We start from the raw sequence: 19,131 nt of genomic DNA, 5'->3' as shown, positions 1-19,131 counted from the left end.
AGAGGAAGAGATGGGTGCTTTGGGTGAGACCCTATCTAATGTCTTGCTGAAACCAGAGGGCTAGTGTGACCTTGCTTTCAGGTGCATAAGAGAAGTAGAGACTGCTCCAGGAATAACCTGCACCCGCTCCTTTCCTTCCCTCCCTCCTCTCCCAGGACAACTGGGCAAACTCTCGTATAGCTACTTACATTTTGGCCTTGATCCTGAAAAGAGAACTTCTGGTGTGGTAGGAATTAGAGCTTAGACTATATTTCAGGACTGCTTATTTCTGGTTTTGTCCATGCTTTCTGTTATCTCTTATGCCATACTGCTCCTGCTTCTCCTTTTCCCTCTCCTCTTTATTCTCTCCTTCCTGCTGCTGTTCTTATTGCTCAGTTTGCTTCTATTTTTCATATGTCTTCTCTTTTATTTTCTCTTCTGCTTTCCCATAGTTATCCTTTTTCTTGTTACTGTGCTACTACTGCTAAGGTTGGTCATATTTCTCTCCATCCTTCTCTCCCCTCCTCTTGTATTTCTAGTAAATGATTTGCTTTTGTGACCAGTATGGCACAGCACTGACAACTGTGGTGGTATGTGTTTGGATGCTTTTGCTTGGGAGAGGGGGCTAACGCTCACCATTTCCCAAATAAATAATGACAGAAAGAAAACCAACCAACCAACTAACCAACACAAAGGGGAAGCAGAATTATTGCCAACGTTTTGAAAATAGGAGCCTCTGCTCCAGTTTTCTCTATGGACTCTGAAATAAAATTGTCCTGAGATTTTGCTTGTTTGCCTGTCCCAGAAGKGACCTTTACCTTGGAGTTGTTGACTTGGCTGTTTGATCTCTGTGGGGGGCTGGCCATTAATGATGCTCTCTGAAGACGGGGCAAGCAGTTGATAGCTGGCCAGCCTTTTGGTTCACTCTCTGAAGCRGCTGCCATCGCAACCACAAAGGTTGTTTCACAGAAGGCAGGATTTGAGGCTCTGCGACGCAGAGCTCCAGGCAAGGCACTCACGGCTGTGATCTCTCACCTCCAGCACAGGCCCAAGCGAGTCCGGCGCTTTGCAAGGCCTGGGCTATGTCACACGTGGAGGCTGGAGCAAACCCTTCACCAGGCGAACAGCTGAGAGGCTCCTCCCATGTCAATGCTCTGCCTCGAAGCAGCTTTTTCTTTTCTTTCTTCACTTAAACCAACCACACATGGCAACAACCATCCACATGTGCATCTAAAGAAACACAAACAGCTAAGGTAAAACAAGAGAAAGCTACCCCCAAAACCCCAAGAATCCTCCAAATCTTTCTCTTCCACAAGTTCATGCCTTCTCTCTCTCCAAATCCCCTTTCAGTTCCTACTGCAAGTACCAGGAACAAAAGCTGTTCTCCAGGGACTAGCCAAGACACCCTAAGGGCAGGTTTCACAGCTGCTCAAAAAACRTAATGAGGAAATGAAATAATTCACTCTGCAGGCCATCCATATATATATAGCACACAGGGTCATATATAATTAGGCCTGTTTTAGAAAACCCTTTAACTTCTCCAATCAAAGGCAAAGGGATTAAGAAACTGGAACATCTCATACATGGAGAGGCTGAGAGAAGACTCGGCAGGTGAGGACAGGGTCAGACTCTTCTCAGTGACTCCCAGGGACACACCAAGAAATGAGGGACACGAACTCAAATACAGAAAGTTCAACTTGAGAAAATAAAAATAAATAAATAAATAAAAYCCCCCACATTTCTTCMGTTTGAAGCTGGTTGGGCACAGGAACAGGAAGCCCATGKAGATTGTAGAGTCTCTGTCCTTGGACTCCGAGACCAGCCTGGACAACCTGCTGTAGCTGAACCTGCTAAAATCTACCTGCCAGTCCAAGTGGTTGATGATTCAGTGAAAGCTGGTGGCCCATCTAAAATCAGTGGGAATTCTGCCTGTATGAAAGCTAGAAGACTGAAGTTTGCATGTTATATATGCCACATGTTCTTGGGACTGTTTCAAACACACAATGCTGCTGCATTAATGAGGTCAAGGTTTAACTGCTGCATGGTAAGATCCATCTTTATTTGCATTTGATATGTAAAAATAAAAAAGTATCTCATATAACAGAGGTGGAAATGATAAGAGACATCATAAAGAATTATTCATCTATATTGCACATCCAGGAATATCTAGACATGATGACAAAATCAGAAATCAGAAACATTGCAGAACACTTGCTGTAYAAACAAGGCCTTCTGAGACTAAGAGGATCTCTCATGATGATATATGGCTGTTACATCACTTTTGCGGCAAAGATGGCAAATGGTTATGGCAGGGGGGAAAAGCAGATCATCCCCCCCAATTTTAACACTTTGATACTGATAACTGGAGTTCTTATTGCAAGACACCTGAGCCCCTTCTACCTCGACAAATGCTGCCAGGTAATTTGAAAACAAGTAGTTTTGCTGTTGGTGTACTGAAGTTCATCAGTCACACACTGACACACTACAAAGGAAGGGCTGAGTCTACAGCATAAAGTATTACACTGCAGGAGAGCATCCCACTGGAGCTACCGCTCTGCTACACCTCTTAACAGCTCAGGTTTACAGGAAAGGTTGCCAGTTCTGTCTTCAAAATTACCAACTTGTGCAGAGTTCTTGGCTCTTCAGACTCAGATAGAGAAGAAATGCCAGTGTTTGCAAAAGAACATGGCCGCACAGACTTAGCATCCATCTAGTTTCCTCCTATTCCAACTGTTCTGCAGTTGGAGTGTTTATCCCTTTACTTCACACAATTCCTCCAGGTTTTGGGTTTTTTTTTTGTTTTGGAGAGTAGAACAGGAGAGGCAGGAAGGGACCTACAGTCTAACCATCCATAGGGTCTTCACCAAAATAATACATAGCGCACAAGGTAGCCAGGACAGCCTGCTATCTGTATAAGGTTATCTTTAGGGCCARGGCATGAGCATGCAGGTAAATCCATGTAAATGCTGTTCCTGCTCCAATTACTACCACGTTAGGATGGCAGAAGCCTAGATTAGTTTTCCCCAGCTGAGCACTCTTGTCTTCCCTTCTGCAGACCTAGATACCTCCCCTCAGTTCTTCAGACACCACTGAGAAGGCAACATTCGCAAGTTCCACCCTCTCTAAAAACTAGTAGTGAAGAATATACCCCTTCACTGAACCAGTGCGAGATCAGGTGAGAAGCATTCAGTCCCAGCGTTATGTGAGAGGGACACAGTTAATCACAGCCTTTCAGAAGCYGGGTTACTGGAAAGTAATCAGGTATCCATTACCAAGTAAAGCAAATTATATGCAGTAAGAGCAGGTGTCCTGTCAGTTACTAGCAGAGTAAGCAGCTCATGAGAAACCATCCTGCCTGTAGCAGACATGCCTTCCTTCTTCTCTAGGATCCTATGTGCTAAACCCCTTCATGTGCGAAGCTTGCAAGCAGTCTCCAAAAAAAAAAAAGAGAGAGAGAGAGAGAGAGACACGTGGGAAAGATGATAGTCTAGCAGTGAAAGACATTTTATCAGCCTGCTACTAAGCAGCCATCCACACCTAAACCTGCTATCTTCCTTACTTGGTGAAGCAWTTTGTTCTTCACCTCAGTGGGAAGTAGGAGTGAAAATAAACTCACCTGTGTGTTATTCTTAGCTSAAAATGCAGGCTAAATGCTTTAAAGAAACAAGAGCTACTCCATGTGTAAGATAGGTGAAGCYGTTCTTGAAACTAATTCCACCCTGTGGATTCCTGACTTGCACAGAAGTTGACTGAACTACTGCAGAGTACGGAGATGATGCAACTCGCAGTATCAAACTCAAGTTCTCCAAGGCCCCACAYTGTGCTGTGTCTCTAGCACCTCTCAGCTTCCCTATAAAATATCTCAGACTTGGTTATACTTGAATGCCAAGACACTACGAAGGGTACAGTAGGACAGTATATTTGAAATCAAATGTATGTGTCCTGAGGCCTCTCCCTTCAGAGCATAGAAGGCTCTCAATAAGGAGTTGAAAAATTTACCAGAACTGAACAGAATGATCTGASCGAGGAAGCCCCTTGCAAATGTGGCAGGGACAGGAAAAAATTGTTGCTGAACTGTGTGACTTCAGATTTTTTTTTTTTTTTTCTAAAAGCTAGTATCTTACACTTTATAAAATACTTGTGCAGATTTGTAACCACTGAGCAAAACAGGCATTTCCCCTCTTATGTGCTAACATTTGTTATCTATACCAGAGCCATCTGCAGCCTGTGGAATGCTCATTATAGCAGGTGTGAAAGTGCTGTTCCCTCTTTCATATAAAATGATGAATAAGAAAGCACATTAGTATAATGAAATTAGAGTTTTAATGCACTGGCATTATAAATCAGTTAACTTCATCAGAACTGAAAAATATATGGAAAGTACTTTAAAAAATGGTCATACTTATTTCTCTGCTGTACATATGCATATATTAAGTCCTTTAAATGGCAAAAAGCATCTGATTATGAAAACTGCTATACATCTCTTTTATCACAAGGTGGTGCAAGTGACCTACAAGCACACTCACTTTGCAAAGAACTTAAGATAGCACTGGTGTTATCACCATCAAGCTAATATGGCATTTGTTACATATTTAAAACAAAACAAAAACAATAACAACATCGACAAAAACAGAATAACCTTCAAATCCCTGACTCGCAATTTGATGCATTTCTTGCCTCAGAACATTGTTCCAACCTAACCCTGACGTTCCCAAACTTTTCAGCTGCCCGTTAGCTRCATGTCTCTCAGAAAGCTGTATCATCTGGAAAAAGGTTCTTGCTGTTGTCTGTTCCAAACCAAAACATCTTATGTATTTTATATGCAGGATTTTGATATAAAAYACCGACCATCTTCCTCAATGGCATTTAAAATGCACTTGCACTGCAAGACTTGGTAACTTAGATTTGTTGTTGTTGTCATCTTGTTTTGTTGGGGGGTGGAGAGGGGAAGACAGAGACAGCTCAGAGACATTTCAGTACTACTCAATATTCCTACTACTAGTGTATGTTCACCACAGTGATTCTGGACAAAGCATCTAATCCTCTCTCCAAATGAAACACTAGTTTGTGAAACAATTTACTGCTCCAAAATCATATTATAACAATTTGCAGCTGTGATTCATGTTAATTGTAACTGCTTCCTTCATCCTAATATTCCATTGCATGTCTGACATGACAATTCATTGCACTTTATATGTAAAGTAATATGATATTTGCACTTCACTCGAAGTATGACTGCAGATTTATATATAAAGATGAAAAAAAGAAAGTGAGCTTGGCTTAATATGAAACAAAATTTCTCCCTCAGTATTTCACTATCAAAACTATCTGGAATCCTCCAGGAAAAAACGGAGTGAGGAGTAATACAGTAATTCATGATTGATGAGTTAATKACCTACAAACCATCTGGTGTGCAGTATAGGATGTGTATGTATCTTGCAGTCAACAAAATGAATACAAATTCTTACTTTTGACAGGATTATACCCAAATGGAATAGAGTAACAATAAAATCAGAGCAGCTCCAGTCATTGAAAAAGGCACATACACTGTGATCCAGTGCAATCTTGACTGCCCACATAGACAGTTCATTTTCTTCTAATCTGTTACAGATAGACCAGTCAAGATCAGATCCGTCAGATGTTGTGTAATTTYAAAATGCTTTAAATGCTCAAATGCAAAGTTACTATTTAGGATAGGCATTTTGGAAGTGACAAATGAGACATTCAACTACACTCCACTTCACAATAAGGTCCTCTGAAGATCAATAGTTATATGTGATTACTTTACATAAGAAAARAAGGACAAAGGACAACCTGAAGTTCCCTTTTTCCAGAATGGAAGGCACCCAAACACATCTCAGTCTCTACAGTGGTAGCCTTGAAAGCCAATAGTCTGAGATGCCTGAGGTCTTACCTTGATTCACCTTGGTCATCCCTGCAACACACACAGATTGTGTAGGAGTTGCACTTAATTATTTGTTTGGCTAATATTCACACAGCCTGAATCCCAAGCACTGGCAAAAGGCACTGCAGTAGCAAATGTGAAGTACGCAAGCAAGGATGGCTTCTACACTCTGTTCTGGCACTAGCCTAAATTTGGCCACTACTGTGATAAAATCCTGTAATGGTAGACCTAGAAGGCTGACGCATGCTGGATTTGTTGAAGCACATACCTACTTTTATGTGCTTGGCACAGCTACACCCTCTTTCGCACCTCACTGAGAAACAGCAATACTCTGTGGAGATCCCCACTGAAGTGAGAGTTCATCTCACTGAATATATTTATCCAAGAATCCAAGCAACCTTCATCCAAGGTAGCCATTACATTCTCAGTTATTCTCCCYGAATATGTAACTTCTCTCTTTTCGCTGCTACTTTAAAAATAAAAATGCACCCACTTAATTCCCATTACGCAAATGAATAATTAGAACAATAATGATTTTGGTTCTTAAAAGGCACACTTTTGATTTTTGATTTGCAGGCAAAAGCTAATAGCTATTACTATACAGGTATGTGTATATACACGAATATAAAAGTATCTCAAGAATCAAAGCCTGTAGGTACGAAGGGCTGTGTGAAGGTGCAGAGCCTTAGTCCTCTGCYGGACCACTTCACTTTGCAGCAAGTTTCTTTGGGGGCTGCAGTTTGTAGGTGCTGAAGTAGTTCACCACTTGCTGAGGGACTTCTGCCAGGACACACTGCGCCAGAGCTTCTTTGGGAGCCTTATTAAGAGAAGAAGAGCAAGTATCAGTTTCCATTAACAGTCGGAGGAGATCCTAGGAGAAGTGGCCGCAGAGGAACTTGCACATGCCCTTGTGGGAGACAGGGAAGCTTCCCTGTCACCCCTACCTTTCCACTCCCATGACCAGCTGACTGCCTCCATCCACTGCAGTCACATGAGCTGGATGACTTAAAATTTATATATGAGTTATATGCATACACACACATAGAGATATATTTATTTGTATGTAGCTACCACACAGAGTGCAGACACGGATTTTAGTTGTGTCAGTACAATACTATTAACAGGATAGGAACAAGATTAAGAATCAACAAAATTAGAACATGCTAGGGCTGGTATTAAAATTATCAATTTTCAAGGTAGTTTGTACTGGTCTTATTTTCCCCACCCAGAAGTTGTTTTGAATTTTCTTAAGAATCAACTTTTTTTGACAGAGATGTGACATTTAAATGAGAGACTGTATGAGCCTGTTCACATTTCACTGGGTTGTACAGCAAATAAGGATTCCATTCTCTCATCTCCTCTGTTTTTTGGTATCTTTGCTTTAATGTAAATTCAAACTAATTCCACTGTTGTGACTATTCACAATTTCTAATGCCTACCACCTCCTTGGCTAGGCCTAGGATTTTAACACTGCTTTAAAACATGACACACACTGAGCTGCACCTGATCCACAATAACAGACTAGCATGTCCACAATAAAACACACTTTTCCATAAGAAGAAAAATCACAGTGGTATCTTCTTCCTCCCACATARACAACATATCCATTTATTTAGACTAAAGTGAGTCTGAAGGATATTCAAAAAGGTCATTCCCCTGCAAYAACTGGTCAGAAACGCAGTGCAAAGGAGTCTTTACAGCTTTGACTTTACAGAATTGACTTCCTTACTGGCAACTCTACAAAGGCTCAAGGCTTTTGTTCCTACAACTACCACTTCTCCCTCTCGCTTTTTTTTTTTTTTTTAAGCATTTGATGAAGACAAATCTCAGACTTCAGAGTTCATCTCCAGGTCACTACAGCAGCTCATAACTGTTTCCATGATATTCTAGCAAACCCAGCATTCCTCTGCAAGATTTATTAAGCAGAGGGCTAAGATTACTTACATTCTGGAACTTCCTAAATGGCACAAACTGGACAATGTCCCGGACTGCTGGTTCTCCAGATGGGGACCGAAGAACTCCATTGTCACCATCCAGAAACTCCATAGCATCAAAGTCGGCTCCCCCAACACCAACAATGATAATGGACATGGGCAGTTTTGAAGCATTGACTATGGCAGCTCGAGTTTGATCGAGATCTGTTATTACACCATCCGTTATGATCAGAAGTATAAAATATTGCTGTCAAACCAATAAACACAGTGTTATAACAAAGAAAAAAAATATTAACACCAGGCTTTGGTTATTACCGGATATTTTCTTCAATATATCTGCTCACATAGAAGGTATCTCTTTTGTGAGTGTAATATACCTAGCAAAAAAGACAGGAGGTTTCTGCTACTGTCCCAATATAAATATCAATTACAGATACTACTGTAAACCACCAAGGCAAAACATTACAAAGTTCTTTGTGAATAAAAATCCACAGCTCTTTTCCAAATTATTTCCCATGAGCAATACTATAGGCAAAAATCACTAGCTTTATTTCCTGATTTCTTTTTCAGAAAGATTAGAGAGAGATTTGGTATGCTGAATGATTAAGGATATAGATAGATTTAGGTTTCTTAAACATAGGTGCTCTGACAGTCAAGACTCAGTCTTCAAATTTGCCAACCCTTAATACGGTCAGCCACTCACACGTTTAATTTGTAGTAGGAACACAGGCACAATTTTTACAAATGCATAGAGAACATACAGTTTTATAGTAAGGGCAGAAAGCACATACAGTTTCATAGTAAGGGCAGTTCAATATCATTATTGGTACCTAGGTGTCAGGAACTATATCCTCTATTTATCCTATTACTTAATTCTCAGTTATCCAATGTGAAGCAAGGACCGCAGCTAACTTTCTCATTAAGATGCTCTACTACGTTTAGAGGTTTAATTTAGACTTAAATATTTGTATAGCACTACAAGAACTTAGTCTAAAAGATCACACAAAAATGTCACATTTAAATTGCTACTTCAGCTCTCTCAGGAGTTTAATTTAGAACAGAATTGCTGTGCACAACCTGCAAGAATGAGTAAGACTTTATCTAGTTTTAAGAATATTAACTACAATTTCACAGGGTAAATGGCAAGTTGCTGAAAGACGTTACACTTACAAGCTTACAAGAGAAAAATAACGCATACAGGCAGGAAACAAAAATGAGAAGAAATACACACACTACCATAAAGAACTTACAGATGCTGTTTGCTGCTGCGTGGCTGCAGCAGCAAATCTTGCCACGTGATTTATAATTGGAGAAAAATTGGTTGGCCCATATAACTTCACTTGAGGAAGGCAAGCCCGATATGCATCAACAATGCCTTGGATTCCTGAGGAACAAGGATATTTTCTTCTTAGCTTTTCATATTAGAATTACCAGGGAAGTGACATTTCAACATAGAAGACTTGTTCCTAGACTGCCTATACTGTGCCCCAGTGTTCAAAACATTTATTTCACGAATCATTAGAGAGAACAAATGATAGCTATAATAATGAAGATACTTGTTAGAGGACAGGAGGACTCTTACAATAGGAGAGGACTCTCCTATTTAGTTTGATCAGCATGCTTCACAATTTACCTTTCAAGTCCTTTTATCCCCTCACGCCCATGGTCTAATAAGTTAGATACATTTTCCAACATAAACTGGAATCATTGACATTAACATCCATAGAGCTGTGCTAGTGATACCAGAAACACACAGATATATATTGTTTTACATAATTTTAGAAAAATTTAGTTTCGGACTTACCACTGCAGAATGGGTTTGATGGATTAAAATTTAAAGGAAACTCATGTGACACCTGTCAATACATGAAGGACAGTTAGAACTGTACATACAATCTCCTCCTGAAGTAACACGTTGAACTATCCAATGTAATGCACTGTATGCAATTTTAATACATATTCCATTACCTGAAAGGAAGGAGGAATCTGTGCCCCAAATCCAAAGGCTGGAAACATTTTATCTCTAAAAAAAAAAGCAATTCAAAAGAAAATGAAGTGAGTGCTTTGCTTTAAAAGCTGTCATAGTTCAGTAAATTAAGCTAATCAGTGCTACTTTTATCATTAAAAAAGCAGCTTATTCAGAATTAAGTGGAAAAATTAAGTGAAAGTTTCCCCACTGTAAACACATCTAGGACCAAAAAAAGTCTTTAACACTAAATCATCAAGAATTCAAACATTTATTTAAAATAATAAGCTGTATACAACACAGCCCTGTTTGTATAGTTGTATACAACACAAAAAGCCCTGTTTGCTGCTAAACAAGCAAAGTGGTGATTATGATTTTTTTTTTTTTTTTTTCAGCCTTCACTGAGGTCAAAAGCTTCCGTTCTGATATATATATTTCTGCCATTCTCACATCTTCCACATTACAGCCCATTTTAAAATCACCACAAAAATATAGGCGTATTCATAAAAATAATTGACTTACGTATCGTAGTCCTGAATGACCATTCCTACTGACCAAATGGCTGTCAGATACTCATTAACTCCACTGGGGCTGAGATAATGCAGCGAGTCTGGGGAGCGAGGGTCTCCATTGGAGCCTGTAAAATCTATCCCCACCTACCAAACACAAGGGTTACTCCAAACTGCTACCAGGAGTGAAACCAGCCTTCCAATCTCAGGAAAAATCCRTGCTCCCCTCAGAAGGGGTGGGGTGAATTTTAGCTGTCATGTTTCAGCTGTGTTTACTTTCCATTAATATCCACAGCAGCTCTTCAAAAGTTGTAAAGTTCATCTTGTTTCTTACCATACACAGATTCATAAGAAGACTAGCCAGAGACCACAGAATAGTCTTTTCTCTGATGTAAAGAGATCATTTTCTCTGGGTCAATAACGAAAAATACTGCAAGGTGCCACTGGAGCTTTACAAATGAAAGCACTTCAGGGCCAGTTCCCCATTCGTGGCTTCTGTGTGTTGCTTTCACTGGGCAAAAGGCCTTGAAAACCACATTCAAGGTCAAAAGAGAAATCTTAGGCAGAGAGGGAAAAAAAAAAAAAAAAAAAAGAAAGAACCAAACACTTATGAAAAGGAAGCATAAAACAAATTGAACCACCAGGGAACTGTAAATTTTTCCTTCCACACAGCTCAGCCAGTTTCTACTAAACATAGCAGAGGTTCAAGGTTCAGATCTTTGTACCAAGGGCAAAGAAAATTATTTTTCAGAAACAAAATAAGGACTTTGGAATAATGAAAAATGCAGTTATCAAATAAAGAGCACAGTTTATCAATGRCACATTTTAGCTTGCTCCAAAATTTCAAAAGCTATTTTATATAAATATATGTATACATAATTAACTTACCGTGAAATTCAGCTGGCATCCACCCATTATATAGTCAAGGAATGTGCATTCTACTATAATCTAAAAAAAAAAAAAAAATAAATAAAGTAAAATACAGAGAGTAGAAAATTCAGAGAGAAGAAAAACAGGTGTTATCGGATAACTCTTGAGGTTGCACTGCTTTTACTCTCCATCACCCCACTACTGCAGTGAGGATGTTACAGTGTATGTACCACACACAGAGAGCACATCAGAATCAGGACTTTCACAATAGTACATGGAAATTACAAAACAGCTCCAAAACCACAGTCACTAATAACACAATATATTAAGACAGACTTGACAGATTATAAATCACTATAATATGACAAATTTGGAAATTCAGTGGTTCAGGAATAGCCTGAAAACTGGTAAGCAATTTTGCCATATGAACAGCAACCTCAAGAAAATGAGAGCGGGGGACTGTACAGGGCAGTCTCTTGTTTCAGCTGCCTGAGGTTTATTTCTCTTTACATAAATCAGCACCCTTAAATGTTCAACGCACAGACATGTATGCAGACAACTTTCAGATTTTACAGTTCCAGACATTTTGAGGGCATACTGAACATGGGAGCTGTTGCACCTGAATGCTTACAAACAGCCAAACAAGAATATTTTACTGACCTCACAGTGCTTAACACTCACAATGCCAGAGTTCTTATAGCTTTTTTTCTTCTGTCGTTTCTTCTCATTTATGCATTCAAATTCGACCTATGTAGATGCAAGAGAAGACATGAGCACAATAAATATCATTTATGCAACACGTTCGGAAATTCTTAGTTTGATTGGACTGRTATTTTTGTCTTGCATTAAAAATGCAGTTTGTTTCATTATCAGACAAAAGTTAATTCAGCACACTCAAAATATGCAAGAAAAATAAATTATCAGGACAGAGGAAAAAACCCTCTATCAAAAGCTTACGAAAAGATTTATATAAAGAAGTGTATTTCAACCAGATGAAATTCTGCACCGTTTTCTCTCTAGAGTTGTTCTAAAAACCTTCTCTTTCATAAAGACAGGATTATTCAACTAAAGCATGAGAGCTCCCATCAGAAAGATACTGAAATCTTCCAAATTCAGCAGTTTAGGCTTCACAAACTGAAGCAGTAGCTTAATATAAATTTCTAAACTTGGGCTCAGGAGCTAGCTAGTGTGCCTCACAAGGTCTTGTTACTAGCCAGTCCTCCTGAGGGCATGTGATTGGCATGTAAATAGTCCAAAGAGGCATTTCAGCTTGGCCTTCTGCCTTGGAGCCAGGAGGGGAAGGGGGGGAAAAAAAAAAAAAAAAAAAANAAAAAAAAAAAAAAAAGCAAAGCTCCACTGCTTTGATGCTTTGATTCATGTTAAAGCCAGATTTTAAAAAGGCAATCTTGCAATTAATCCCAAGAGCAAAAAGGCACAGAATGTTCTAGCAAGGCTAGCACTTGGCAAGTCGGTATGCTTCTTCCTCACCCTCCAAAAGAACTGAAGGAGATTTCTGGATATTTCACTACCACATCAGCATCGCTTCCATTTCCTGGAAGTTGTCTTTGAGTAACTCCATCATTCAGGYACTCTTTAATACTGGCCACAAATATACAGCACGCATATGTAATGCAATCTTTCAAGTAAATTTCATAATCATTCAACCAGAACTCAAAGTTTGGGGAAAATAAATACATATTAAGAGGAAGCAGGGGGGAACTTGTCAGTAATTCTCTAGAAGCTCCCCATTCATCTGAGCCTTACAAGCAGAACAGGATCCCAAGGAGCCGGAGTCACAGCCACATTCAGCCCAAGGAAACTCTRAGGGGCTGCCCCAAACTCCCCATGGGACAGCAGAGGTCAGAATTATAGGAATAACCAGAGATCACACCATGAGCCTATGAAGTCAAACTTCACGTTGCACTGGAAACACCTTATGGACAGTATCAAATCACATGGGATTAGAGAACAGCTCCCTTTAAAAACAGAAGCCGCCTGAGCACCCTATTTATCTGTGTTGTTGCCCATCTTTACTCCATTCTGACACAGCTGCTCTGAACAGGTATAGCCAAGATGCTCATGAAGGCTTTCTTAAAGCACTTCCAAAACCATGCAGATAATAATAATAATAATAATAATAAATTAAAATTCACAAGAGACCCAGCCTATTTCATTTCTCCCCTTTTTCTTCCATTGATAGGGGAGAAATAGAAATAACCACATGTATTCCCAAGGAGTCTTTATACAGCACAATTCACAACTCCCGGGTAGTTACAGTTGTGGTTCTCAGAGAAAAAAGTATGCTGGAAAATATGAATGTACAGAATCCTTCTAGGTTTACTCAGTTCATGGTACGAACAAAAGTGTAAGATCACTTTTAAAAATCAGTGTATTATAAAAGAAGAGAAAAATAAGCTATTTCATTAAATTCTACATGGTCCATTCCCATTCCTACGTGCATACTTTAATTACAATAATAAGAAGGAGAATTGTCAGCAATGAGAGCTAAACTGTCATCATCTGGACACAGAAAAACTAGGAAAAAGAATAGCTCCACCTAGCAAATTAAATAAGGTAAAAATTTCAAAATTCCTAACAGATACGAAACAGAATGAATAGCCCTGCACTGTTCAAAACTAACTCACAGACACTCTACATTCAAAGTCCATTTTTCAATCACCAGCAGCTCTGAAGAATTCAGTTAAACCCAAACACCCAAGCAGTACAAGCAGGCACTCGACATATCCCATTATTCATAATGCATGAACAATTAATTCAAATTGCACAGAATTAAAGGAAAAAAATAATACTTTTGTTGTCCATTAGACTTTTATGTTAAGAGTTGCTATGCTGTCCTTCATTTTTTTAAATGTAAGCTCTGTTTCTAACAAGGTTTGCAAATTGTTAATGCTTGTAAGAAACACAAAAGATCATTTTACTCCAGCAGACATCTGATATAACACATCAAGGGAATGTGTGTATGGTGGTAACTAAACCTTGAGGTCTTTCACATTCACTGAGGTATGGTGCATTGTAGCTGATGAGCGCTGCACTTCAAATAAAGGATTAAGTCAAACGTCACAGAAGTGCTACAAGCTTTGTCCTTTTAACTGGAAGAAAATTTGTACTTTATTGTGTATTCTGCCTATCTGTATTTTCTAAATTTGGCTTTTTTCCTAAATCTATGAAATTTATTTCAAAGGAATGTTTGGTATTTATACACTTTTAGCACTGAAAACCAACCAAGACCTTGGAATAATGAATTCCTAATGTAAATTCTGAGTCTGCGTCAACCAAATTAGCATTTGAAGTTGTAGCCAAACACAACTTACACACCAAAAGCAAATCTAGTGATGCAATGTAGCCCCAAAATGAGAAAGCATAATAAAAACCACACAGGCAGCTTAGACTATACAAAACTTACAGGTGATGACCGAGATGCTTCCTTCAGTTTTGACATTGTGGTTTGAAAGCTTCCTATGAGATCGTGAGACCCATCACCATCATAGTCATAGCACTCTACCTAAAATGAACCATTATGCAGCGTTAGTAACATCAATATCCTACCAAGGTAATTAATACTGCAATGGTGTTTCTAATGGCATTTTACAAAACTCAATATACACAACACTATGGAATCTCTTACATCRTGGAGTTTCCCATGTGCTAGTGAGGCAATTTGGTACATTTGGTAAATCCAATCGACTGGATTTGAGACCAGGTCTTACACTAAAATTCAGTTAAGCCTTAAACTAGGCAGAGCATCAATTCTACTGAAATGCATGGGAGGGGATGGTGTTGAGGAGGCTAGGGAACTTRTCTCTAGATGTCATTAAGGATTAGGAGACGTCATTTCTAAGAGATATAAAACATATGCAAGTTCATGATGTTCTCAATTCTTGGTTTTTAAAAATTGAAGTTATCAATGTGCCCCAAGCGTTCTGCCAAGTAAAAAAAAATGTGTATTATAATATGTGACTTTATTTTACTTTAGCAAGACAGACATACCAGTTAACTTACTTATATGAATCAGATCAAAGGAAAAAAAACAACACTAAGAGTCATGGTTGGAATTATTTGGGATCAAAGTGTTAGCTTTCAGAAAATTTGTATAGCGTATATACAGCTTGAACTGAATGACTGCCTTCATGTCTTTTCCACTTTGAAAAAAATCCTTTGATATACTCAAGAAAAACAGGTTGAATTGTTTGCTCATTTCATTTAGGAATAACACAGTAAAATGAGTAACTGCAACACACRAGAGCTGCTAAGAGCAGTAAGTTTTCTGGAAAACATATTCAACAGTAATGTTGAAGTATAAAATATGTACAAGTTCTATTCTGTTGAAAATATGCCTCTAAACACTGCAGTTTGCACTGCTGCTACAGTATCTTGAATATACTAATAAAACACAGGCACATGCACATACTATCAACTTTAAATCAAATAAAAAAACATAATCAAATCTCATACAAGCAGTCACTGTACCAAAGGATTTGATGTATGTGGCAAAGGTGATGTAAATTCTTTTGCTGCTCTAAATTGAGCCAATCAGATACTCAGCCAAGTGCTTCAGCATCTGAAATTTACACTGAAGATATTTCCTGAACCAAGAGCTATGATACTTGTTCAAAGTTAGCACTGTTGTTTTTCTTTTTAAAAAAGAAAATTGTCCTGCTTGATATTCTTGATCCATCTAACCCAATATACATTTCCAATACTGCATTTAAAATATTCAGCAAGACAAAAACATTCCTTTTTTCTCCCCTCCCACAAATGCTCTCTTGGACAGGCAATATCTCGAGAGAGTGTGATGAAACTACATGTCTGCTTTCCCAGCAGACCTACACATACTTATGCAAGGAGACACACTCACATTTTCAACACAGAAAAAAAAAAAAACACTGACTCACTGCAAACAGAYTCACATGGAGTGTATACATAAATCCAAAAGACACAGTATCATCTTGGTTTGTGCATTGCTCTGCATGCACAAACCAAGTCATTCGATGGGTGAAAAGCCACTCAAAAAATACAGTATGTGTCTTTACTTACTATGAGAAATAGCCAATTTTGTCTGCCACTGCATGCATATAAAAGTGGTAAAGCATTGTTTATCCATTCAACAGCGTTATAATACAATTTCATTTGTGTTTTAACGTTTGAAGTGACAGTTCCCACATTTCCGAGATGYACCAGAGAGTGGAATCCAATCTACCACCTGAAACCCATAAACTACCAGTAAAATCAAATTTCCACTGGAAATAAATATATGTTTTTGAAGTAAAAATCTGAATAGGTATCATTAAAAGCCTACAGTATACCTGGTTAGGTGCTATCATGTCATTTTGAATCATGGCAGAGATGAAAAAATCACTCCATCTTCAGGGAATTGTTTTAATCAAAAATGTTAACATGCTTGTTAGCTAAACCGAGAAACATGTCTGCAACATACGGAGAAGCAAGAACTGTCCCAGATATTCTGGAGAAAGGAGAAAGAAAGGAGCAAGGAAATAAAACGAACAGTATGGATGCAAGTAAGTAAAAAGCTAAAAAGCAGCAAGGGAAGCATTTATGAGATTCTAGGCTTGTAGTTGTTCATTACGCTGCTCTGTAATTAGGTATTTTAATCCATACAGGTTCTTGTGACASGCTGTGACTGTTAAGCGTTTTCCAAGGCTGCCTCAAGCCATATACTTTACATCTGTCACATGCAGCTCATTGTGCTCTCCTTTGTCCTTTCCCAGAGGAAGAACAGTTAGTGGTTTGTGGATTTTTTTTTTGCTTGTTTTTTAATACTAAAATCTCAGGTTCCTAACACACTCGTGTCAGTTTATAATGAGGTAAGGATTTCCCAAACAAAATCATTCAGAAAACGTAACTAATTCAAAGTAAAATTCAAAATGCAGAAGTTAAAAACTAGCCCCAGTAAAACTATCACTCTGCAGACTTGCTTGACCCTCTGACAGAATATTCAGTTTTATCCAAGGATCTAAATTACTGCTATACTYTTATCTCAGATCTTTTGAGAAAGGGAAATGGCCTTGAAAGACTATGCAGAGTTTGAGGACCATCTGCGGAGGCTAACAGAGCAAGTTAAAGGAGCCCTCAAGGGCAAGTATTCTGTTTTGGGGGCATCTGGGCTACAAACAGAAAGGCTCTGTGTCTTCCTTACTGCCCGCTTTTGAAACGACTCTGAGCTAGATGCTAGATTTGTTTGAGAAGAAGGCCTGCCAACTGCATGCAGACCTTTTCTCGCCAGGAGCAGCTGCTGACTCCGTACTTGAGATCTAGACCTCTGTACCAAACCCACTCCACATTCCAGCTGCTTGAGCCAGTGTTCTGCTAAATCACATCGGCTCTAGTTCCCACATGTCTCAGGATCCTAAGGGCTGGGAAGAATTCACAGTTCAGATTCACAAGTCTTATTCAAAACACACAGGACCAAGTGTGACATTATATTGCAGGAATTCACCTAGACTGCTCATTATCTGCTAAGAAGAAGATAAAAGAGCAGCATTCTCTGATAATGGCAATAATTTCATATAAACAAGGTGCCTACACAGTTTATGAAAGGTCAAGAGTCCTGACTGATGAAGTGAGCAGAGTATAGACTTGTGTCCTCTTTAAGCCCTTTCCATAACTAGATAGAAAGTTCCTCTACAGACACCAAGCAAGAAAAATCAACTTGCTTAAAAGGTAACGCCTCCCYTTCAGTGTAAGTTACGTTTCATTCCAGAGGGATTCATCTTGTCGTTAATTTACTCCTGGTGGGATGCAGCAACCAGGAGCACCACATTAATTTGATTCCCTCATTCACAGCCAGATTATCTGGAGCCGATTACACCACTGTTACAAGAGGCTGAAAGAGGAGCAACAGCTGCAACACATGTTCAGGAGATAGTTAAAGACTAAACCAAAAAATATACTGTAATACAAGACAAGCATGCAAGCAAAGGGAAAAAGGAGGAAAAAAAAAAAAAAACAAGCAGGAGAAAAAAAGGGATGAAAGGGATGTTAAACATGTTTAAAACATTTATCTGTTAGCTCAGAGAGTGCAGTAAGGATTCCATTAGTGTTACCTAGTGCACCAGTAACAAGATGCTACAAGATTCATAAAATAGAAAAAAAAACAAAAAGCATATCCTAATGCATCTTTACCATGCATCTTTCACCATACACTCCTAACACTACTGAGGTAGGCCAACACAACACTCAAATTGTATAATCTAAGAAAGAAACGGACCTGGAGCTTCAAAGCTGGGTTGAACTGTTTTCCCAGACTTTCAAAGACCAACTGTTATGCATCATAGATTGGAGATTTTTTTTTCCCCCCAAAGCATGTCTACAGCTTTGTGACTTTCAAATACATAATAAAGAGAAAAACAAACAAACAAAAAAGCCCTTTCAATATAATTTGAAACAAATAAACAAACTAAAAATAACACATTTCTCATTACATTTCCTATTTTTTTAAATATATTCATAAGATTACATGCATTTCTTATACATTACCTTGATTGACTTATCCATGTCACTGTAACACAGGGAATTGAGAGAGATTTTAAATGGTCTCCAAACAGGATTCAAGTTGTTTTTAATAACCTGTTTAAAAAAAAAGTCAAAATAGTAGTATTCAAAAAAGTGGTAAACAATCAAATCATCAAAACTGGTCCTACCTTCATGCCACAATTTTCATAAGCAAAAATTTTTGACTAATGTGACTGCCTGTCACTCCCCATAATACAAATACAAACRTATACAATTTAGAAAAGCAACAACAAAAATCCTAACATGCAATATCACTGTCAAAAAACGAATAACATCTTTTAAAATCAGCATTCTCTAATTTGAACTGTGATCTACTACATCATCCTGCTACTACTTTGGAAAGAATTTATGATTTCACTATGTTTATATATATATGGTTATGCTGATACATTCATCAATTACTGAAAAATATTTCCT

At 38.5% G+C, this 19,131-nt stretch overlaps 1 protein-coding gene across 3 annotated transcripts in view; it reads right to left on the bottom strand.

Moving 5' to 3' along the window:
• Positions 1–2,620: 2,620 nt before the first annotated feature.
• Positions 2,621–19,131, bottom strand: part of CPNE3 (copine 3) — a 29,636-nt gene continuing 13,125 nt past the window's right edge. For all 3 annotated transcript variants that reach the window (XM_026054527.1, XM_026054526.1, XM_026054525.1), the window contains exons 7-16: positions 18,679–18,768; positions 14,588–14,686; positions 11,824–11,910; positions 11,182–11,241; positions 10,307–10,440; positions 9,787–9,841; positions 9,623–9,674; positions 9,069–9,202; positions 7,829–8,065; positions 2,621–6,701 (exon numbers count right to left, since the gene is read on the bottom strand). In XM_026054527.1, coding sequence (XP_025910312.1) covers positions 6,591–6,701; positions 7,829–8,065; positions 9,069–9,202; positions 9,623–9,674; positions 9,787–9,841; positions 10,307–10,440; positions 11,182–11,241; positions 11,824–11,910; positions 14,588–14,686; positions 18,679–18,768 — 1,059 coding nt within the window. In that variant the 3' untranslated portion in view covers positions 2,621–6,590. The remainder of the gene's footprint in view (positions 6,702–7,828; positions 8,066–9,068; positions 9,203–9,622; positions 9,675–9,786; positions 9,842–10,306; positions 10,441–11,181; positions 11,242–11,823; positions 11,911–14,587; positions 14,687–18,678; positions 18,769–19,131) is intronic.

This window comes from Nothoprocta perdicaria, unplaced genomic scaffold (assembly GCF_003342845.1).
Source record: "Nothoprocta perdicaria isolate Ctin4 unplaced genomic scaffold, notPer1 scaffold_122, whole genome shotgun sequence".
In the NCBI taxonomy this organism is placed as follows: domain Eukaryota; kingdom Metazoa; phylum Chordata; class Aves; order Tinamiformes; family Tinamidae; genus Nothoprocta; species Nothoprocta perdicaria.
The sequence above is the reverse complement of the archived record's forward strand: the minus strand, read 5'-3'. Positions and strand labels throughout refer to the sequence as shown.